Here is a 22,789-nt window from a genome sequence, read left to right on the forward strand (position 1 = left end):
ATTCATTAGAGTATTTTTTTTATTCATGCGTATAAATGGTACTATCTTTTAATTAAAATCCAAAGATAAAAATATCGTGCATGAACCTTTAGCGATAGTTCAATACTGAGAACTCTAATGATTGCTCCTCACACTTCATTATGCATGTACTGCTAGGAAATGGACAGCACACAGCCCTAATTCTTCTTCCTTTTGAAAGTTGAAGCAACTACATCATTTTTACACCCATTGTCATAATGTTAGCCTTCATAACAGGAACATAAAGCTTAATATCTCATTTCCTCCATAAATTATATCTCCCCCTTTACTTTTGTTTTTTATATCTTTCTTAGAACTTTGACCTCCTTTTCATATCTTTGTTACTTCTCTACCACCGTGCTAATGAGAAATCTTACTCATACGACTTAGAAACAATTATTAAGGTGACATTTGGTGGAAGGATGGGTGGATGGGGGAGGCTTGGTGGGTGGACTGGTCTGGTGGATAGGGGGAGGCTTGATGGGGGGCTGGTGGATAGGGGGAGGCTTGGGGGTTGGGCTGGTGGATAAGGGTAGGCTTGGTGGGTGGGCTGGTGGGGAGGGGGATGTTTGGTGGACAAGCAAATAGATAGTCTTGGTTTTATTGCCAGATGTGTTCTGATACATGGTTCCACCCCTAATTCCCATTTGCTCACTTTTTGTGATACGCAGAAAGCACAACATGTATTCCTAATCATCATTTCATGTCGGAAATAAGTAAGAAATACTTATCGTAAATAGCTTAACATATGTAATGAGTGAATTGATGAACATTTGAATGAAAGAATGGATGAATGATTACATGAATAAATGAATAAATTAAGGGTTTCATTAAAGAGTGAGTGAGTGAATGAGTGAACAAGGAAGTTAAAGAAGGAAAAAAGGAAGCAAAGAAAAATAGGAGGAAAGAAAGTTTGGTAGACTTTGGTTCTAGATATCAATGTTGCACTATATCTTTTACAGTGTCTCAAGGCAAATTCTAACCAGCAGTGACTTGTGTTGGGAGCTGTACAGTTGCAATCCTCCAATACACTCTCTGCCAGGTGTATGGATTCTTCTTTAATTAACACAGATCTCGCTCAATTTACAATTGGGTTACGTTCCTGAAGTTGTGATCATAAATCAAAATATCTCAACCACCAACAGTAATAGCATACCCTGTAAATCTATGGACATCAACTCATACCTGGCTCATGAGGTAGGTCAGGTTCATGCACTCTACTCTACTTTTGATATATTTGTAGTCTCTCCATTTACTCAAGAATAATATCTACATGTATTCAACCTAGATTAATATTTATCTACAACCTTGTAAAAATACTTGTAAGTGCCCAGCTGTTGTAAAGCAGCCGGCATTGAGCACCAAATAATAATTATCTGTAATGAATCTATACTACATGTAAATGGCATCAAATTCTGAATAAAACCCCATCAACACTACTTTGTGAAAAAAAAAACCTATGCTGCAGTACCAGAATGTCTTCAGCAGTCAGGTGTCACAAGAGCTGCTCGCCAAACATGATGCTGGACATAATGAAGCTCCAGTTAGGCGCTGGCCGGGGGGGAAAGGTGTCTGGGGTGCTGTCCATCAGGATGCTGCTGAGCGAAGAGGGCCAAGTGTTTAGGCTGAGGAGGAGGGGCGAATCAGGGGCCCCCTTGGCAGTTTCCTCTTCCTGCCCATCCACCACTGTTGAGAAGTAGATGTCTCCTGAACAATAAGAGACAAAAATAACTGTCACATTAAATCATATATGCACACTATGCACTTTTCACAAGCATTCTCTGCTAACTCAGGTCATAATTCTCTAGATTCATGAATGCTATGAACATCTCACTATATCTTGAACAGTTCCTCACTTGGTTGTCCAACTCAAAAACTATACCTAAATTATCCTCAGCCTGTAATAATCCAACCTCCCTCTGTCTCCTTAGCCCTTCTTCCTTCTCTCCCTCCTTCCCAGAATCTTATTTATCCACCTTTATTCACAAGACTCCTGCGCCTACCTTTAACCCTGTTAGAGGCGGCAAAGTTGAGGAGAATGAGGTACAGCGGGTTGATGTTCAGCACCCACACAATAAGCGAAAGAAGGCCACGTACCAGCTTCAGGCCAATCCTCAGCTGTAGGGCGCAGAGGCATCAGATTAACAAGTGGAATGGAGTGAAAAAGAAGAAAAAGGATAAAATGTAACAGTAATGAGTACAGTACGTAGAGTGAAAAAAAGTAAGAGAGGAGGAGATGACAGGTGTTATGCTAGTAGGATAGCATAGATATAAGAAAAATTAACAGAGCTGTAATCAAGAGCAATTGTGGTACTGAGGGTGATGGAAACAAATAGGTAGGCTGCCAGGATCTTCTTTTAATGACATTTTTTCAATACAACTTGTAATATTTAGGATGCTATAGAATGAAACAATAAATCAATGAATCAATAGAGCAAGGAAAAAATGACAGATGGTGAAAAAATTTTATTAAAGAAATCTGGTGAAATAACATGTTAGTCAATGTAGAACTACTCCAGCTTGTATATTTCAGGGAGCAAATAAAACTGCTTACGTAGGAAACAATGAAGCATGCCTCACCAGGATGAACACCAGGTAGTATATAGTGGTGGTGGGCAGCAGGAAGACCACCAGGGTGAACACAACAGCCGTCAGCACCCGCCGGAGGGAGACGGGGCCACCCACATCATAGGTGTCTACACGCTGCTTTAAGGGGTTCCATTTGTGGCCCCGGAATGCCCGCCACTGCGACCCCAGAAGAGAAGTCTGAAGATTGTAGAGCCTGTGAGGAGGACAGGTATACATGTTTAGGGGTGAGGGCCCTAGAAAGCAACTTCATGACTGTCGATGTGTGTGTGTCTTCTGTGCGTGTGTGTGAAATATGAATAAGAATATAAATATGAATAAAAATAAGAAGAAGAAGAATCAATGGTTCATTTCGATTATGCAGCCGTGGATGTGTGTGTGTGTATATGTGTGGATGGGTATGCATGATGACCTACAACTGTACCTGGCCCCATAGATGTAGAAGCAATGGAGGTGAAGGGTAGCCAGGTCCAGCAGGTCAGAGAGGATGGCCACCTGAATGGAGGCCCCACACATCCCAACCCACACCAGCACCCAGGCCACGCCACGCAGCATGGGGTCTGCCAGATCTGTTAGGCAAAGGTCAGGAGAGGAGATTATGAAAGGGGAAGGGAGACGAATTTCAATGTAATCTTAAAGAGCTACTTATAAGTCAATGCAGAGTGGGTTTCATGGTTTTGCTGGGGTTATGCTGGTATATTCATTCCTTTTGGTACACCTCTTCAGCATTATACTAGAGTTATGATCTAATGGAGTGTTGCAGTGCCTCACCAAGATAGAGTATCCAGAGGTGGACGTGATATGAAAAGAAGGCTGAGAGTGCCCGTGTGAGGGGCTGGTTGAGCTTTAGGCCGGCCGGAGCACCACTCAGCCAGTCCAGCAGGCGGAGAACAGTGGCAGCCAGCACCTGTGGGGATGGAATGGACTTAGAGGTACAGTGAGAATTGTGAAGTGCTGACAGGAAAGCAGTTTGACAAAGGGGTGTAGATAGTAATCGAAATAAGAATATTTCCATCATCACAAACAGTTTCTTGTAATAAAAATGTCTCAAGTCTCAGAGCAATACAGTAATCACTTGTGTATTTGAACCTCAACACGATTTGAATGTAGAAGTAAAAATATCTATAAAAGGTTCCCAAGAAAAAATCTTAAAATATTTATTATAATTTGGTAAACAGTTTGGTCTCCATTTACATACCATGGCCCAGAAAATTATGGCAAACAGCCTTGGCATGTTCACAACAAATCTAATTTCCATTACAAGATTTTTATGACCCTAATACCAAATTCATACCCAGGTCTCACTTGGTTTACTTTACCTTGGTCCAGCTGCAGAAGGAGGAGTAAATGTCCCCTACAGAGGCATAGCAGCTGATGATGCAAGCCACGCCGACCCCCACAAGGACATCCACAGCAATCATGGTAAGCAGTCGCCCAAACAACAGACTCCTCTTACCAGACCTGGCCTCCTCCTGTATCTTCTTTATCTGAGTGATGCGGAGGAGGAACTGTTGCAAGAAACTACTGGAGTAATCAAGACGAGTGATGAGACAGGAGTTCAGGGCCTCAAGGATGACCTTAGGCATCCATGATAGTGCTAAAAAGAGCCTCAGCACTAACAGGAGTAGGAGCATGAGTGGTTCCTTCCTCCTCTGTGGTTGTCGATTCCTTGCATCACGCTGCACACAGTGGATGAAGTACGGTACCACATCATTGGCATGGTCATTTTCCTTCACATATGGGAACTTCTTACTGATCAATTCTGATTGGCAAATTTCATTCAGGTCAAAGAACACTAGATTTACTTCATTTAGGGGAACTTGCCGGCCAAGAATCATGAGGGAAATGAGGGATATGTGGCTGTGTGTCCTCAGGGTGACCCACACAGTGCTGGAGCCTGGACTGGGACTCTTGTTTGCTTCATTACAGATACAACCAACACTTGCTTTATGAGAAGAGTCTGCTCGTGTAACAACGATGACATATGCTGTTCTGTTGTCCTCGGCACTTGCTGGAATCAATCAATTAATTTTTACATTTTTTTATAACTGATAATGTGCCCTGTGTGTATATATATCCCTTTTTTTTTTTTTTCAAACACAAACTACAGGTCCTTATCAACCAAAAAATCTACTAGAGTTTATCCAAAAGACAGCAAACACTAATCACAAAAATGTCAACTTAATGAGCCAAAATAAAACTGCACTTACATGAAGAGGCAAAGGTTCCCTGCAGGAAAGCATCAGGGTGGTCAAGCAGCTGCCGGGGGACTAGGAGGGACACACAGCTGGAGTCCATCACTGCTCTGAGGAATGTAACGGGTTTATTATGCTCTGCTCTCATACTAAATCTTGTCAGGAAATAGCCTGAAAATTAAGTGTCTTACAGTGTGATTCTTCTCCATCACCTGTGGCCATACTGTGCCAGCCTTCCAGTTCTATTGTAGTTTTAAACAATTGGTAGTTCTGACTGTATCCAAACTTTATATCCCATTATTCCAAGTATTTATAGCCTAATTTCTCGACAGAAAAGAATAACATTGTCAGAGTAATTTCAAAGATTTTTTTTATTATTACAGCTTGTGTTCATGCTCTGACCACAGTGTTGCCTATATTTGCATTTGTTTGACCATTTTGGGCATGGCATATGCATTGGGAGGCTGTGAAGAGTGATGAGACTGTGCCCTTTAGTATGAAGGAGGTAGTTGGGTATAATTCTGGTTAAACATGTAAATTTAAAGATTTCTCATTTGTGTAGTAGTTAGCACACATAGCTACAACTTCTCAGGCCCAGGACTCTTTGAACACTGGTCCCCCAGCTGTTTATTCAGTAAAATTTCAGAAATACCCCCACCAACCACCAGTGACAACAACCAATAGTGCAGCGCGAAACATATTCCATATTTTTTTGAACACTCATATTTAGCCAAATCAAATCTACTTAAGTCTGTAATTGTATACATGGGAATACCCGAAGGCGTGGTAACCTGGATGTCACACTTGCCATGTCCCAGGATGAAGGTTTCTCACCCACCATGGACTCAAGGGCCAGTGGGGCAGAGGAGCACCGGGGCCACGCACAACTCTACCCTCAACTTACCTTCACCGCGCCCTCCTGTCAGACCCTTTTTTTCTTTCCCCCCCTTTCCTCTTTTTTTCTCCTCCCCTTTCCTCTTTTTCTCTCCTCCCCTTTCCTCTTTTTCTTCAGTGTCCTTTGAGCATTGACCTTATTGGCTGTGGGCTTAGACTCCACCATGGTATACAATTCAGGTTTTAGAGGCTTATCAAATAGTATGTATACGACTTATTTATGACAATAAGACCTCACTTGTGTGCTGAGAGGTGTCCTGAAGTAAGTCCGTAAGCAATATAACATAGCTTCAGTGTTTATGATGTTGCTGTTGAAGGCCTGGCCATCTAGAAGACCCACATCATCCTGGCAATGTCCTGCTAAGTGATACGTGGCGTTGACTTGTATTCAGAAGGGAGGGACAAGACAGCAGAGAACCGCTTGTTTATACTAATGATGATGATGATGACGGGTGGTGATAGGTCACTGATAGCAACGGTTAGGGTAGTAGCAATAATAGTGTAGTAGTTGTAGTAGTAGTAGTAGTAGTAGTAGTAGTAGTAGTAGTAGTAGTAGTAGTAGTAGTAGTGGTAGTAGAACGTTGTAGTAGTAGTAAGAGAAGAAGGAGGAGGAGGAGGAGGAAAAGGAGGAGAAGGCTTATTCCCTAAACATGGAAGTAGTATTATTAGTAGTATAGTACGTAGTAGTAGTAGTAGTAGTAGTAGAAGTAGTAGTAGTAGTAGTAGTAGTAGTAGTAGTAGTAGTAGTAGTAGTAGTAGTAGTAGGCTACAGGTAGTAGTATATTAGTAATCGCGAGTGCCTTGTAGTTAGCATCTTAGGCTAATAACTTTAAAATTACTCCTGATACAAAAACATTCCCCATCATATACTCTGCGGCCTTAAGCTTATGATGAGGATTAATATTTGGAAGGCATCTTGCGTTTAGCAGCTTAATTTGCGATGAATGAGAGTCTCCTTCTTCTTCGTCTTATTTTGGCGTGTATCGCTTCGTGGGTCCTCCTCTTCTTGATCTTCTCTTCTGCTCATTCACAAACTTTGCTTTTCATTGGCGTTACACTATTAATTTATCTGCAGCACTATCTCCCATATGTACGACAATGAGGGTTCAACTCCTATCTCTCCCCATGGTGAGAGGTGAAGCCACTGCTCCTGCCTGTAACTCTTTGGTCGGCCGCCATAGGGTGACGGATTGGCGACCTTACAGAGGATCTCCGAGGCGCTGGTAACTTAATAATAGGAGTAGGAGACATAACTATGTGATGTTAAATTTCTCTCTGTCTCGCCATCCGTCACCCTAAGATGGCCGCCAGTTGCTTCAAAATCCAGGCTCTGGGAACCCTCTATGTACATAACTCTGTGGATTCATAAATTAATGCGACGGTTAAATCAGCTTAATTAATGTTAATTTATTATTTCCACTCGAATAGAATATAGTGAGATAGTGGATAATAGTGAGGAAAGATAAACAGTGTAACGCCATTGAAAAATAGTGTGTGAAGAGATGATCGGCAGGAGGAGGAGGACCTATAGATATATATACGAAGCGATAAAGAGGGAGCGATATACAGGTCAAAGAAGATTAGGTATCAATTTTGGTTCAATACGGTCATCTGGGAGGTTGTGATAGGCAGAAAAGGATATATGTGATGTCTTGGTACGATAATATTATGATAACGCTGCCTCTTTCCTGGCGGTGTGGTGCGGTATGACAACTGCGAGATCAATAATGGAGACAATTAAGGCAATGTAGCTGTGGGCCGGGCTAGTAGGCAACAGGTTGGTGAGTGTGTCTTGTGTACTGTTCTTCATTTTTACCAAGGTAGGCTACATATGGATTTACACTGACTTTATAATTGATCTAAATAACATGCATGGCCATAAGAGTGGATTTGTAGAATAATTCACTGTGTTATCTGTATATGCGGTTAATTATAGTCTGACTATAATGTCTATGTATCGTCCATGTTAAATTCTGCGGTCCCGAAAAGCTATATTTGAATTACCGTATTGGAAAGGGGGGGGGGGTGTCTTTAGATTAGCTATATGTATAATAATTCACTGTGTTATCTGTATATACGATTAAGTATAGTCTGATATAATATCTACGTATCTTCAATGTTAAACTCTGCGGTTCCGAGAAATCACATTTGAGTTACCTTATGGTGGTGGGGACGATGAGGCCGCGCTGTATCGATGCTGCCACACTACTGTCGATGTCCAGTTGAAGTTAGTGTTAAAAGTTTAAAACCGTAAAGTATCGGTCAGTCAGTCTCTCGGGCCTGACTAATCTGTTTGTCCTTTTGTCAGTATGTATAGGCTATAGTGTTATCTCTCTCTCTCTCTCTCTCTCTCTCTCTCTCTCTCTCTCTCTCTCTCTCTCTCTCTCTCTCTCATCTTCGAATTCCCTGTTTCTTCTCTATATTTTGCTTTCTTTTCTTCTTTTTCTTCCCCTCCCATCTGTTTCGTTCCATTGATTGATTGATTGGTAGTTTATTGTTGCAAGTAAAGCAACAAAGGAGAAGGGAGGAGCATGCCATCCCAACCCCCAGGCAGTACAGAGTGTGATTATACAACTAAGGATACATGTGTATAAGTAGCACCAGGAAACTAAAAAGATACAATGGTGGGGGACAAGTGCTAAAAAAATAAAGGCCTTAATTTAGTCAAGGGAGCAGACATACGGGACTGTTCATATGGACTGCAATCTAGGGGCAAATGCAGGATACTCACTAAGCACAGCTGAAAGAACATTATTGTTAATGAACCAGCCCACCAGCCCAGGCAGGTCCCAGTGGCCCTGTGGGCGGTAGGCACTAATAGCAGAACATTGCAGGACATAGTGTTTGAGCGTGTGACCCCCTGGCCTGGCACACAAGCGGCAAGGTAAAGGGTCAGCCCCACTGACCTCCCAGTAATATCTGTAGCCCAGCCTCAACCGCATCACCACCAGATCATAGGATGCACTAAGCCTACCATAAGTGTGGGTGCAGATACTTGATACCTGGGCATAGTGAATGATGGAGGGACTACCATCCTGACACCTCAAGGCAAGCTGACTGGTAACAGACTCACTAACAAGGGATCTAAGTCTATTCTTAACATAATTATAGGTGTATTCAACACCTGGGTGTACATTGAGATCATCAGAGGCAGCACGAGCAAGTCTGTCTGCCTTTTCATTATGGGGCAGCCCAACATGTGAGGGCACCCACATGAAGTGTGCAGTAGCACCACAGCGCTCCAGCAGGCTAAGGGCACTAAGGCACTTATTGACTATATCACAGTCAGAAGGGGAGGAGGACAGAAATGCATACAAGGCACATTGACTATCAACAAACAGGTACACATCTTTCCCGAGAGCTACAGTGATATGGAGGGCTTCATATATGGCATAGAGTTCTGCCCTTGTGGAAGACAGATGATCAGGAAGCCTCTTAGAAACCTCAGTGTCAGTGTATTCAGAGGGGGTGGCATAGTCCCTAATAAATAATCCACAACCAGTCTTGGTGCCATTGACAGATCCATCACAAAACACATGGACAGCCTGGGTGCAGGGATATGCAGACAATTTGGTCAGAAAATGGTCCTGCAGGACTTGAGAAAGCCAAGAATCTTTAAGTTTATCTAATTTTTCTATATCAACACTGACTCTATGAGGTTTCCAAGAGGGATAACAAGGGCTGCTAATGAGGGCAAGACACGGTTCAAGGACACCAAGGTCAGATAAGAGCTTGTGGAGCTTTCTAAGGTATGATTTGGCTGGATTGTTAGGGGTGGGCTTGATTTCGTCCTTTTCATTTTTCCTCTTCCATTTCCTTCTTACTTTCTTGCTTTCTTAATTCCTTCCTTCCTTCCATCTTTCCTTGCTTCTTCATATATACACATAATTATTCTCTTAACCTTTTGCCTTTATACCTCTCTCTCTCTCTCTCTCTCTCTCTCTCTCTCTCTCTCTCTCTCTCTCTCTCTCTCTCTCTCTCTCTCTCTCTCTCTCTCTCTCTCTCTCTCCTTCCCTTAGGCATATAATAACAGCGATGTGCGTGATAACTGATAAGATACCTTAAGCTAGCTCAAGTCAATATAATATACGTCGCCTGTGCTCTTTCTGCTGTCCCGAATATACCTATATTTTTTTCATCTTTCTCTCTTTCTCTCTCTGTTTCATTATTATATTTCCTTTAATCTTTTGCCGCTTGTGTGCCAGGCCAGGGGGTCACACGCTCAAACACTATGTCCTGCAATGTTCTGCTATTAGTGCCTACCGCCCACAGGGCCACTGGGACCTGCCTGGGCTGGTGGGCTGGTTCATTAACAATAATGTTCTTTCAGCTGTGCTTAGTGAGTATCCTGCATTTGCCCCTAGATTGCAGTCCATATGAACAGTCCCTTATGTCTGCTCCCTTGACTAAATCAAGGCCTTTATTTTTTTAGCACTTGTCCCCCACCATTGTATCTTTTTAGTTTCCTGGTGCTACTTATACACATGTATCCTTAGTTGTATAATCACACTCTGTACTGCCTGGGGGTTGGGATGGCATGCTCCTCCCTTCTCCTTTGTTGTTTTACTTGCAACAATAAACTATCAATTATTATTATTATTATTATTATTATTATTATTATTATTATTATTATTATTATTATTATTATTATTATTATTATTATTATTATCATCATCATCATCATCATCATCATCATCATCATCATCATCATCATCATCATCATCATCATCATCATCATCATCATCATCATCATCATCATCATCATCATCATCATCATCATCATCATCATTATTATTATTATTATTATTATTATTATTATTATTATTATTATTATTATTATTATTATTATTATTATTATTATTATGAACGAGCCCTTTCTGCTGTATTTCGAAGTTTTAATTTAAGTCCTCCTCCTCCTCCTCCTCCTCCTCCTCCTCCTTATCCTCCTCTTCTTCCTCTTTCTTCTCCTCCTCTGGGGAAGAATGAAAAAAAATATATCTCGGTCGTTTTGTGCTATCATAATAAATACAAAACATGTCACTAGATAAATGTATAAAAAAAGACAACTACCTATGTAGTGCAGAAATATTTTATCATGTAGGGTAGGTAGATTATGATGCGCAGATAGAAGAGGTCGTGAAGGGTTGGCAACATTGCGGACGGACATCAACAAGGGCCGAATGTGTACGCTGGGCCACGTGTCAAGTGTTTTATTGAACTTATTGGTTGCATTACAGCTGATACAACCTTTATACTGAATCAACATGGAGCAGGTACTTATACTTGGATGTCTATGAGGTGGGTAGTTTAATAAGACGGTATGTCAATGCCTGAGCGGTCTCCAAGAGGCATAATAGTTTCCTCGGTGCTTCGGATGAAAATATGAATGATGGTTAATACTTATTTTATAGTGCCGATCTCCCGCGAAGTTAGTACATTATGTGTTGTATTTTGGTCTTTAAATGCAGTGCAGTAACTAATATCTTCAGGAAATTAAAGAAACAAAAATATTGGAAAAAAGTTTGAGCGCAGTCTACCATATGGCATTTTGGCAGCGGGGGGCGGGGAGGGGGTATAGTTAGATCTAGTCAGGTTAGGTCAGATTACTTGAAGATAGGATGGTCACATGTATTGTACACTTGAAATTTCTACTATCTATCTGTTTTCAAAATTTATAATAATCAGTAGGATTGAACCTGAGAAGTGGTTCACTGAAACCAGGAATTTGTCAAGCTGGATTAGGCCCCTCCTAGCTTTAACCAGACACTGTGTGTTCATATCCATTATCTTTACAGGAAGGAAATGAAGTTACTCCTACTGTTAAGCACACTTGTTTTGGGTTGTGCTGCTGCTACAGACAACAGTACGCCAGGCAATGAACGCCAGGGCTCGTTCATCAAGGAAACGCTCACCTGCTCTTCATCCAGCGAGGAGGAAGGGTTCTGTGAGAGGCCGCAGCATGAAGAAGAAAAACTCAGACGACTAGCCCAAGATGGTGCTGTGGCGTCCATGTCAACCAAATCTACCAAAGAAGTGGACTCAACAGCAGACTCACTATCCACAGCAGGCAAGAGCTCTACCAATGAGGAAGAGCCAAAATCCCCCACCATACACATCTCCAAAGTTGGTAGAGACAAGGTTATCCCATTTGACATGTGATATATTTATGTGAACCTGTCCTCAAGGTAGACAAGCCTCCTCCCTTTTTCTTTTTTCAAGGAAAACTAATCCATAGGTATTTGTTTTAGAGAACATTAGCCCATATCTTTGTGTCAAACACTATATACTTTAATCCTCTCTACTCAGAGCACAAACTCAAACCAGCCATCTTTGAGTGAGGGCGAGAAGCACAGAACAGCAATGTATCCACCAAAGGAGAAGATACCACAGCATTCAGAAAGGGTGGACCAGAGTGGTCAATGGAGTCAACCAACAGGAGGAGGGAAAGAAGAAGGGGAGAAGAAAGAGGAAGATGAAGAAGGGGAGGGTGATGCAGTCTGGGTGCTACGACAGGAAGGAGATCTGGAGGCCTTCACCAACAGGGGGAATGTTGTCATTGTCTACTTCTACAGAAACAGTAAGAACAGTAATGAATGGTGTGGTGACGTGCTTTACATAATTGTGTCAAAGTCAAATTATCTAATAAATTATATCTAATGACCCTCTACATAGATATTGCTTCTTCCGGGGACAAATCTATTCCTCAGTTGAATATGTTATGGCCTTAGTGGATGAACTTTCACAAGAGATTGTCATTTACACAAGCAGATAATGGTAGTACTTGCTGCATCTATTACACACAGGATATTTTCACCAATTTTTAAAGATATTTCATTACTAGATCATACCTACACATAGCAGAAAATCAAATAGTTTTGTTTATTCATGTGTATCAGCTTGGTCCCCAGCACTCCAGAGGTTCCTGAGGGAGTACAGCAGATCAGCCCAAGACTTGCTACACTACAGAATTTTGCTGGCCACTGTGAGCATCTCTGCATTTAATTTATTGCTACATTCCATTTCTTGTGTAAAAGTAATTTTTGGTTAAGATTCGTTTTAGTACCGTGCGAATGTTTCATTACCTAGTACCTTATGAAACATCACTAGCTTTTCATATATCTTTTCTACAAACGTTCCACAAGCATGGAAACGCTTTCAAAATCCAATTCAAGGACTATTTTTTGTTGAAAATAGAGAAAAATCACGAAAGCGCAGCCTCCTCTGGCGGCGGCCGTGGCGGCAGTGCAGCCGGTGTTCCGAGAAATACCTCCTCGCAAAAATAAGTCGCATATACCAGGGGGGCGCAGCCCCCCCTGGTTAGAAGGGGGGTCGAGGGGGGCAAAGCCCCCCCCTTAGCAGGTCGTAAAGTTCAGTTGGAGTAGTTTAAATATGCTCCCCCACCCTAAACCCTCTGCGAGCTATTTTGCGGCTGCGGCACCGTCGCTGCGGACGCCACCAGAGGAGGCTACGCTTTCGTGAATGTTATTCCCTATTTTCAACAATAAATAGTCCTTGAATTGGATTTTGAAAGCGTTTCCAGGATTGTTGAACGTTTGAAGAAAAGATATACGAAGAGCTAGTGATGTTTCATAAGGTAGGTAATGAAATACTGGCACGGTACTAAAACGAATCTTTACCGTAATTTTTTATGACTTGGTTAAGATTGCTTTTAATGATATTCCCATATCTTGTTTCCTACCTTACAATGTGCTCTTTTGTTGTTGTGTGTGTGTTTTATCAGGTGGACTGTGGAGAGTACCATGTGTCATCGTACTGTTCCTCGGACAAAATCAATCGTTTTGCATATGGTTTCCGAGGAGGTCAAGAGAAAATTGCCTTCCCACTGGACACCCTCTTCAACAGCAATGCTATTGTAGCCTCAGCTCTCCAGTGAGTTGGGTGTCCATCAGTCATATTGTTTTTTCTCACACACTGATTAGAGCACAAACAAGTCTCATTATGCTTATTCTCAATATACATTACATTCATAGCTTGTTTAGGTATCCATAGACAGTTTCTAGGGGGGAAAGGGTCCTGTGTATATATTTATTATTATTTATTTCCCCTCTGACTCATACTTTATGGAGAAACATTTTCCATTTGTCTTTCTTTTGTTCTTTGTCTCAGCCTGGCGTTGATCAACACTGTCCCTATCCTACAAACAGCTGGGGAAAGACGTAACCTTGAAAAACGCTGCCGAGGCCACTGTGACCTCATCTTTGCCTACCTACGCACTCTTGGGACTCCAGGTAGTTTTTTTGTGTGTATGTGTGTCTGTGTGTGTATTTACCTAGTTGCTATATTCAGGGAGTGAACTATGCTCGTAGGGCTCCATAGATTTGTTTAACTTTAAACTCTGGTGCTTAATATTCATTGCCACTTGATATATAATGTGTGAATCAGAACATATTTTTTTATATCATTGTGTTGTTTGTTGTAGCAATAGAAAGAAGGTTCATCCCTGTGTTTCAGAGCACCGAACCTTCCTGGAGGTGGCCCATGCTCACCAGTCCTCGTTTGTGTTTGCCATCACCACCTATACAGCTGGCACCCTAGGTTTGCCTCCTCCTCATGCTGGTGAGCTTTCAAATGAAGATTGTTATGAAAATGATGAATATAATAATAATGATAAAAATAATAATAATAATAATAATCACTCATTAGCAACAGTTATTATTTATCTACTGGAGCATGGAGTGCAAAGTCTTTTTTCAAAATTATCCTCATCTTCCTGTCTAATGTTAGTGTACTCCATCTTCCCACTGCAAATTAAGTTTCCAGTAACATTTTTCCACCTGGTAAACACCATTCACAGTCTCTTGTCTTCTCTTCTGTTTGAAAAAATTATAATTCCTTCTGTTCCTGTCCACCCAGAGGAGGAGGAACAGGAGAAGGGTGTGTGGGTGATACACTGTCAGGGCAAGACTATCAGCGAGGAGTGTGTGGTGAGCAACTACCGGGGGAAGATGATGCTGCCACAGCTACTCCACTTCATTGACGTCCTGCAATTGCCTCTCTGGGTAAATTAGTGGGATGGCTCTACTGGGCAACAGAAAAGTTTTTTTTATTTGAATACCCTAGTTTCAGGCAGTGAATTATTTGGAAATAAAACTGATTTAGAATTTGGTATTTCAAGTTACATTTGGTCAGTGTGAGGTTGAGTTTTGTAGGTTTAGTTTCTGAAATAAACATTAATAAAAGAAAACTCATAATTTATAGAATTTTAACATTATTGATAAGCTTTTAACTCACTTATACTCATTATAAATTTATAGTAAACCTGCAAGATATGATTATTGATGTCAACTTTTCTCCTGTACTCTTCTGTCACCCATCATCATGCAGCATGAAGCCTCCAAGGTGCCACCATCCCAGGAGCTTGTAACACCCTACGACGATGCTGACCTGCCCTGGCTGCTGTTGCTTCATGACAGCTCCTCCGCCACACGTGTCAAGGTTTTGGCCCCCAGCCTTGCCGAGCTCTTGCATGGATCTGTTGCTATTATCACCCTCAACATGTAAGTAGAAGCAACAACCTTGGATTGTCACTGTGTCTCTAGTAGGGTGACTATTTTATGTTTGTTGATAATTTATAGAGTAAGGTCTTTTCTGAATGGGCCTATTGCTGTTCAAACTTTTATTGTACTTACCTTTGTCTTTCTGTAGGGATGGTGTCACTGATGAGCTATTGGCCAAACTGGGCCTGAATATCCACACCATTACCACACCAGCCCTCGCCTTCCTGCAGCGGGATAAGTCGAGCGCCACAATGTTGCTTAATGATTATGATGATGTGTTGGAGTGGGTGAAGGAGCAGCTGATGGTCCTACATCAGAAAGAGCCCCAGAGCAAGGAGGAGCAAGGCTACCTTCCAGTGCAAGAAGTGGGTGAGTCCTACCTCTGAGGTGGTTATAGAAAAATCTGTGATCTCACAAATGGATGGTTGTGGAAGAAGCCTCTTTACAGTTCTCTGTATACACTCTGCCCTCATATTGCAGTTTTTACAAGTATTCATGATCAATATAAGAACTAAATACAATATAAAAATTGACTAAATGCATTGGAATGAATTATGAAACCAAAGCAAATTATGTTTCACTCATATATATATATATATATATATATATATATATATATATATATATATATATATATATATATATATATATATATATATATATATATATATATATATTCCATTTCATTCATCACTCTATGTGTGTGTGTGAAACAGAAGAGCTGCAGCAAGATGACGAGTTGGTGCTGGGAATGGTGGAAAATGACAGCTTTCCGGGGGTGACAGAGCTGGCCGGCCCAACACCTTTCAATGCTGCTCTCAAGATCAAAAAAATGGCTGTTGTTGCCTTCTACCTGACCTGTAAGCAAACATTTTCTTGTCACTTAGTCCATTTCTCTAACACCTCTGCTGTTAGTAGTCCAACATATCGTATACAAATAATTATAGACTAAAGTTTCATGTAGTTTAATAAAAAAAATTGGGAGGGGAGGGATAAATAGATGATTGTTAAAGAGAGTGTTTACTTTATGACAAAAGGGTGACCAATATTGTTTTTCTTCAGGGGATCCAGTCAGCAATGCTCTTCTGCAGCATCTGAGTGCTGTGGCAAGTCTGTTGGAGGAGCACCACAGCCAAGCCTCACTATACAGCATCAACTGCTATGACTGGTCTCTGCTGTGCGATAGCTACGGCATCAACACTTATCCCATGCTGCGTCTCTACCCCCACGGCCGCCGCAACGTGACCTACAGCAACGCCATCAACTATTACCACATCTTAAGGGCCATATTACTGTAATTTTTCATAGTATTCATAGTATTCTATTCTGTGGAACATCATCTCTCCTCCTCTAAACCTGCTTTGGCTTTCATCCTCTTTCATCCTCAACGACCTAGAGCAGTTGGTCCAGCACCCAACATTCTAGACCTCTTCCTTACCTCAAACCCTTCTCATCTCCTCCTTCACTCTTCTTCTTCTCTCCTCTCTCCTCAGTCCTCTGGCAAACACTGCCGTCCATCTATCTCTAAGGCTGAACTCTTCTGATTCTTCAAAAATATTTTTTATCTATGCCCTCTGGCTCAATCCTCAGAAGGCTTATGGACCTGATGGTCACCCCTGCCTGGTCAAACTCTTTGCCTCTGCCTGTCAACATGCATCTTCACTCTCCTCTCCGCTGGTCTGGAACAATCTTCTCTTCTCTCATCTCTGTATCCCACTCCTTCACTTTCAAGAGAAGAGTATCAAGAGGTATCAGGACTCTCTCCTCTCCGATCTTATATCTTTCACCACCTTCTTCTTTTCTTTTGCAGCAGCGGGCTTTTTTTTTTTTTTTATTAATGTTTTTTTTTGTGCCTTGAGCTGTCTCTGCAACGTGCTGCTCCTATAGAAAGAAAACAGGAGATAACTAAAAAGAATCAGTTTAAATTCAAGAATTAAATGTCTTGATGGGTACAAGAGGTGTATGCAGACAAGTGTTTTCATCTGGCTAGTAGCACTTTTCTCAGTTTGCTGCCTGGGATTAATAGCAGCAGCATGTTATTAGCATTTTTTATATCTTTTGTTTGAGTCCTTGGCTTATTCCCACTAATGAAATAATAAAGAAAAGCATTAATAATATTATTTTTGGATCTGGGTCTTTACGGTTAAAGAAAGCAATGACACATCAATTTTATTTCAATATATAAATACTATACCACCCACTAACTCTACAGTATTGAAAGACTAGTATTACAGTACGTACATTATTGTTATTCTCCATTTGATATGCACCATTCCAACAAGTTTTCATATCAATGTGACTCATCTGCCGTCAGGGTGGAGCGGCCCAGCCCAGTGAAACTGACCAGCGTTCGGGCAGTAGAGGACATGCTCGCCCTCAAGAAAGACATTCACCCAGCTGCCCAACTCATCAGTGCTGCCATGGTTGGTGTATTTCCAACTGAGAAAGGCAAGAACTCCATGAAAATATGTGCTCGTTTAAATTTTTTCAAGATTATTACCTGTATATGTGATAATAGCTCAATGAAATGGAACACAGCATCAATTATATATAGACCATATAATTTCAAAACCTGACAAGATTTGGGTATATATGTTTTTTGGGCACAACAATCCAATCAGTACTAAAGAAAAATCGCTAAAGAAACTGGGCAAAGGTGCAAAAATGAATAGCTATCAAAATATAGAATCTTTACTATCAATCTTGATTCTGACTATTTAATTTTCATAATTATACCAACTTGATTTTCCAGAAAAGGCTGTCTTGATACAGGTGGTGAGTGGTATGTAATACGTGAATTAACAAACATGTCTTAAATGTAATATTTATTGTCTTATTTTGTTGACAGATTCATCAACTTTCCTTGAAGTATGTTGGATGCTGGAGGGCAGCCAACTTTTGGGTCTTCACATTTCCCAAGAGGCTGTTAGTACATAGTAAGATTAAATTTTTGTTGCTATTGAGTTTCTTGATATAGTATTTTTATGAAGCATAGAACCTTCAGGCTTTTGAGGTATAGAATTAAAGTATTTTAGAATTCATAATTGTTACAATTCTCATATATTTATTTTATTTATTTATTATATCTGCATATCTATGACACACTCTATCATGAAAGTATCAAGACACTTCAGTGACTTTACTGGTCATCACTTTCACGTGTCTGTTGCATTTTCAGGACCAACATTTATTTTTCTTTATACAGTCGTTCATCTGTCTCCTTTACCCTTAAAATAAATTGATTAATGCATTCACCAAGCAATCCTAATGGGTCGTATTTTAAAACATTTCGTCGCCCAAGTTCACACATTTGACAAGGCTTTCGTAGGAGCTGTAGGCCTTTCCAGGGGTAGTTTTATGACCCTGGTGGTAGTTTGAGCCTTCTTCTGTGCCATGAACCTTAAAAAACACTCATGAAAACCCGATTGATCCCCTCTTTGACCTTTAGAAATAGTTGATGTGAGAAGCGATGGTGTGTTAAAATACAGCCCAATGTGTCTTCGCCTTTCAGCTGTTCCTCTGAGGCTGGCTGTGTGGTGGTGAGCAAGCCCGGAGACATCTTCCAGCCATGGAGAACACTGGAGGCTCCTCTGCTCAGGTCCACGGCAATCACAAGTGTCCTCAGCCAAGCCACCCTCAATGTGATGGTGAGTCTGACTTTATTTTTAGTTGAAATATTTCTCTGCTGCTGTTCAACGTATCAAATATTTATTTAATAGGTGATCTCATTTAATAATTGACTCCTCCAAGTTTATGATATTTATTCAATTGAGAAATAAATGTAAATTCTTAGAAAGCTAGTAACCCAGTAAAAGTAGCCTCCCTCAACTTAACCTTAAATAACGACTTAGAAATTTATTTTTTTATACAAGTACATACACTAGTTGATTTATTTATTTATTTATTTATTTTACTATTTTTTTTGACAAATTGATTTTAGGAACAACCTCATTTCAGGACCAACTGGATCCTGAGAGATATTCAGCCATGCACAATGGAGCAGAGAGTTCAGATGAGGCACCAACCAGCCAGCACCTTGTCATTTTGTTCCTGCCCAGTCACACCCTTCAAGCTGCAACTCTGAGCAACGCAGTGCCACCATGGTCCTACTCCTCCTCAGCGAGCAAGAAATTACCTCAAGACAACTTATTGATCACTATTGGTCTTTTGGCAGCTGATTTGTCTGAGCCAGGCTTTGTCTTCTCCTGGCTTACATGGTGGGTTGCTTAATGACTTGATCTCTTGCATTTCTCTCTGGTTTATTAAGATTATTTTTCAGTCTGCAGTAGTCTCTGTAAGGCTCTAGAGCTAGTGATGCAACTAGTCTCATCATCATCCTCATTATCATCATCTTCATCCCTCTCTGCCTCCTCTTCCTTCTCTCTGTATTGACAAGTGTTGTACATGATAACTTTTTTTCCCCTCATGTGTGTGTGTGGGTGGGTGGGGGGTGGGGGGGCTTGGAAACATTCTGCAACTTTTCTTATTTAGGGTTAAAATATCACCCTCTCATTCTTTCACAGCCTCATCTTTACAGGAATGACCCTTTGGCACAGCAGTTAGGGCCTGTGTATGGACTCACCCCTGAGGTGCATGCAGTGGTGGGTGTAGCGATGGGGGAGGGAGAGGTGCATATCTTCCCGCAGGGCAACTCCACCCGAGCTTCCCTCAAGGCCTGGCTCACAGCTCTTAGGGAGGGACACAGCACACCCTCAGGTAGGCTTATTTCTGGTCCCTGTGTTGTATCTGGATTATTGCAGTTGCATATTAATTTCATGTAGCTATGGTTTAGGAAATATGTAAATGGTGTTTCTAAGTGAAGATGTATATCCATGAAGATGCTGGGTGTTTATTACTTGTCATTATGTAAAAGATAGACAGACAAATAAACAGAGGAAGAGAAATAGACAGCTAGAAACAGACCCTGAAATATACAATGTCAGGCAGAAAGACTCTGAGGCAGATAGATAAGTAGACAGACAATGAGATAAATAAACAGAAAAAATGGCAGACAGAGAGACAGACACACAGGTAGGCAAACACAGACAGACAGATACAGAGAAACAGATACAGATAAAGACACATAAAAATCAAACACACCAAAGAATAAATTAACCTACAACTGAGAGAATATTTTTTCCTTCAGTGGTGCTGCCGAAGAAAGTGTGGGAGCCCCGTCTGCCTGGCTTTGACTTCATGCGCTTCATGCAGGAGGACCAGGACCACGATGCAGAGGATCATCTGGTGTTGGAGATGGAGGCCGACCTTACTGCCAAGCCCCACCATGGCACAGCCGGCAAGCAGAAGGTTTAAATAAGCAACCGTAGGTGTTTGTCTGCCTCCTATTACTATAAAAATGAATAAATACATAAAATAATAATAGTAATGTTAGTAAAGTTCATTAATAAGTAAACAGATGCAGTTCTATTTATCATCAACGTAATAGACGTGTGTTAATGGATGTAAGAACCAAGAGATAAAGTCTACAAGGTATTACTATTAAAATGTATGTTCTGTCACTCCCTTTAGGTGAGGGCAGCAGCAGAAGCAGCAAGAAGCTCACCCAAGACAATTTTTAAGTATTTTGAGAGTATGGGAAGGTAAAGATAATGGAGTGATACATCTCAAGTAACTTTTCTCATTATTAATTAATTCTCAAAGTATTCAATAGTTCACTATACTTACACAAATGTATGATTCTCTCTCACTTCAAATTTAATGTAGTTTTTAAGTTTTATTGACTTTTATTTAAATAGTTGCTTTTTATTTATTTATTTATTTATTTATTTATTTATTTTTTTTTTTTTCTAATTGCTACAGGTCACTTGTTACGTTCTCAAACTGTTAAGATTATATGACCAAACAGAGTACATAAATACTATATGAATGTAATATTTGTTTTTCTACAATAGTTTTAATAATGTAAACAAAAGATATGATAATATGGTTCTCCTGTGTGCCTATTACTTAAATATTTTTACTGAAATTCCTCAAACCATGATTTCTTACCTTACCTTGGGATCCTATTTTGCTTTTTTTTCATAAGTTTATTCCTTGAGCAATATTTCAGTAGTATAATGATAATTTGTTTTTCAAATACCATCGACCATTCATCACTTTTTTTATGGTCACACATTTGTGGTGATTTTGTATTCACCACTTCATTAAAATTAATATTCCCCTCAACAGTTATATCCATCAGTACCCAGTGTCAGTATCCCAGCCACACTTCATTGTCTTTTTATTACTATTTTTTATCACTTAATAATTCTTATCAATACTATTATATTACAATGAGCAATATATTTAATTGTTACTGCAATATGTACCTGGAAACCTGATAAGTGAAGACATTGACTATGCAGGTGTTTACCCCAATTGCTTAGGCCAGGAGTATTGAATGGATGAAGAGCTTGTCCTTTTCTTACATACAAGGTGCAATGTGTGGTCTATAAAAATACAGTAGAAAAAATAGGAAGAAAAAATGGGTTACAGAACTTACAGGTTCCTATTGCTTCTTTTGTATTGAAAATAAAAACAAGTAAATCTTACTGATCATTTCATAGTACCAGAGTGTAGTTAATGATGTGAATTGTCATATTCTCCTTATTGTTCTATGTCTTAATATTAACAGTACCTTTTGTCTCATAAGTAACCAAGCTGGAGTAATGGAAGTACATGTGAGAGGTTTGGTATGAGTGTAACAACAAATGAGGTGGCTTGTGGAGTGGTTGAATGGGTGGAGCATGGTGCTGTGGGATGATTTGCATGATAAGAGTGAGTGAGGATGACTTTGTGATGAGAGTATATGAGGGGAGGATAAAGATAAGGGGTGTTATGGGGAGTGTCCCAGTTAACCCCTTAATTGACTGCGGATTTCCTACAAGAAGACATCACTAAGCTACAGGAATGGAGCAAAAAGTGGCTGCTACAATTCAATGAAGAAAAATGTAAAGTCATGCACCTTGGGAGGGGATATCCAGCTTACCAGTAATGCATGGAGAAACACTTTACTATTCACCACAGAGGCAGAGAAAGACCTGGGACTATAATATGTTACCAGGCTACCAGTGAAAGCCAAATCCGTGCCAATCGCAGCGGATGGGTCAAGGGAAGTTCCAGTGAGGAAACTATGGCGTCAGATATAGAGATGGAACAGAAATATAAATAAATAGATGGAACGAAGAGGTGATGATAAAGTGTGGTGTGGAGGATATGTTGAGTGTACTGAGGAGGCAAAGTTGAGATGATGTGGGCACATCTAGAGGAGGCGAGGAGGGCCATATACTCATAAGAGCTATGGAGGTGGATGTCAAAGAAAGGAGACTAGCTGGAAGACCCGGAGACGGTATGTGGATTAAGACATGATATGGATGAACATCAGGGAAGAGAGAGTATTATATTTATGATTGTCTAAAGTGGGAAAGACTCAGCTGTCCAACCCCATAAGGGAAAATGAGGACAGTAAACAAGAAGAGATGACATTAAACAAGAAGAAATGGAACTGTCTGAGCTTAATAGGTAAGGCAGGCAGTCATCCATCAAGAGGCTCAAGATACTCCAGCATAAACCCACATT

At 40.6% G+C, this 22,789-nt stretch overlaps 2 protein-coding genes across 9 annotated transcripts; one reads left to right on the forward strand and one right to left on the reverse strand.

Moving 5' to 3' along the window:
- Window positions 1-603: 603 nt before the first annotated feature.
- LOC127008207 (phosphatidylinositol N-acetylglucosaminyltransferase subunit Q-like) lies at window positions 604-6,143 on the reverse strand. 3 transcript variants are annotated; one of them, XM_050879919.1, is made up of 8 exons: window positions 5,932-6,143; window positions 4,815-4,909; window positions 3,924-4,091; window positions 3,376-3,511; window positions 3,029-3,173; window positions 2,599-2,800; window positions 2,022-2,136; window positions 604-1,725 (listed from the first exon to the last, which is right to left on the reverse strand). In XM_050879919.1, exons 2-8 carry the CDS (start codon window positions 4,845-4,847, stop codon window positions 1,514-1,516), a joined length of 1,011 nt encoding a protein of 336 aa, XP_050735876.1. In that variant the 5' UTR covers window positions 4,848-4,909; window positions 5,932-6,143; the 3' UTR covers window positions 604-1,513. The 3 variants fall into 3 exon arrangements, with proteins under 3 accessions (XP_050735876.1, XP_050735875.1, XP_050735874.1); XM_050879918.1 differs by having other exon boundaries at window positions 3,924-4,611; XM_050879917.1 differs by having other exon boundaries at window positions 3,924-4,615.
- Window positions 6,144-7,376: 1,233 nt separating this feature from the next.
- LOC127008214 (thioredoxin domain-containing protein 16-like) lies at window positions 7,377-21,772 on the forward strand. Of its 6 annotated transcripts, none has more exons than XM_050879934.1 (19): window positions 7,377-7,470; window positions 11,489-11,816; window positions 12,000-12,270; window positions 12,590-12,675; window positions 13,435-13,583; window positions 13,821-13,942; window positions 14,166-14,270; window positions 14,568-14,713; window positions 15,039-15,211; window positions 15,360-15,580; window positions 15,928-16,071; window positions 16,274-16,505; window positions 17,526-17,659; window positions 18,060-18,147; window positions 18,723-18,858; window positions 19,169-19,428; window positions 19,749-19,927; window positions 20,358-20,534; window positions 20,741-21,772. In XM_050879934.1, exons 2-18 carry the CDS (start codon window positions 11,496-11,498, stop codon window positions 20,522-20,524), a joined length of 2,934 nt encoding a protein of 977 aa, XP_050735891.1. In that variant the 5' UTR covers window positions 7,377-7,470; window positions 11,489-11,495; the 3' UTR covers window positions 20,525-20,534; window positions 20,741-21,772. The 6 variants fall into 6 exon arrangements, with proteins under 6 accessions (XP_050735891.1, XP_050735890.1, XP_050735888.1 ...); XM_050879933.1 differs by having other exon boundaries at window positions 7,404-7,474; XM_050879931.1 differs by having other exon boundaries at window positions 7,453-7,513.
- The last annotated feature ends 1,017 nt before the right edge of the window (window positions 21,773-22,789 follow it).

This window comes from Eriocheir sinensis, chromosome 37 (assembly GCF_024679095.1).
Source record: "Eriocheir sinensis breed Jianghai 21 chromosome 37, ASM2467909v1, whole genome shotgun sequence".
In the NCBI taxonomy this organism is placed as follows: Eukaryota; Metazoa; Arthropoda; class Malacostraca; order Decapoda; family Varunidae; genus Eriocheir; species Eriocheir sinensis.

Excerpts from the sequence above, each read along its gene's own strand:
- LOC127008214 (XM_050879929.1), top strand. Across the intron at positions 12,271-12,589 it reads TGTCTACTTCTACAGAAACA|CTTGGTCCCCAGCACTCCAG; the intron begins GTAAGAACAGTA and ends CATGTGTATCAG. Across the intron at positions 13,943-14,165 it reads ACGCACTCTTGGGACTCCAG|AGCACCGAACCTTCCTGGAG; the intron begins GTAGTTTTTTTG and ends CCTGTGTTTCAG.
- LOC127008207 (XM_050879917.1), bottom strand. The coding sequence starts at position 4,902 with ATGGACTCCAGCTGTGTGTCCCTCCTAGTCCCCCGGCAGCTGCTTGAC. Across the intron at positions 3,174-3,375 it reads CCTCTGGATACTCTATCTTG|ATCTGGCAGACCCCATGCTG; the intron begins GTGAGGCACTGC and ends TTTGCCTAACAG. Across the intron at positions 2,137-2,598 it reads ACTACCTGGTGTTCATCCTG|CTGAGGATTGGCCTGAAGCT; the intron begins GTGAGGCATGCT and ends TGCGCCCTACAG.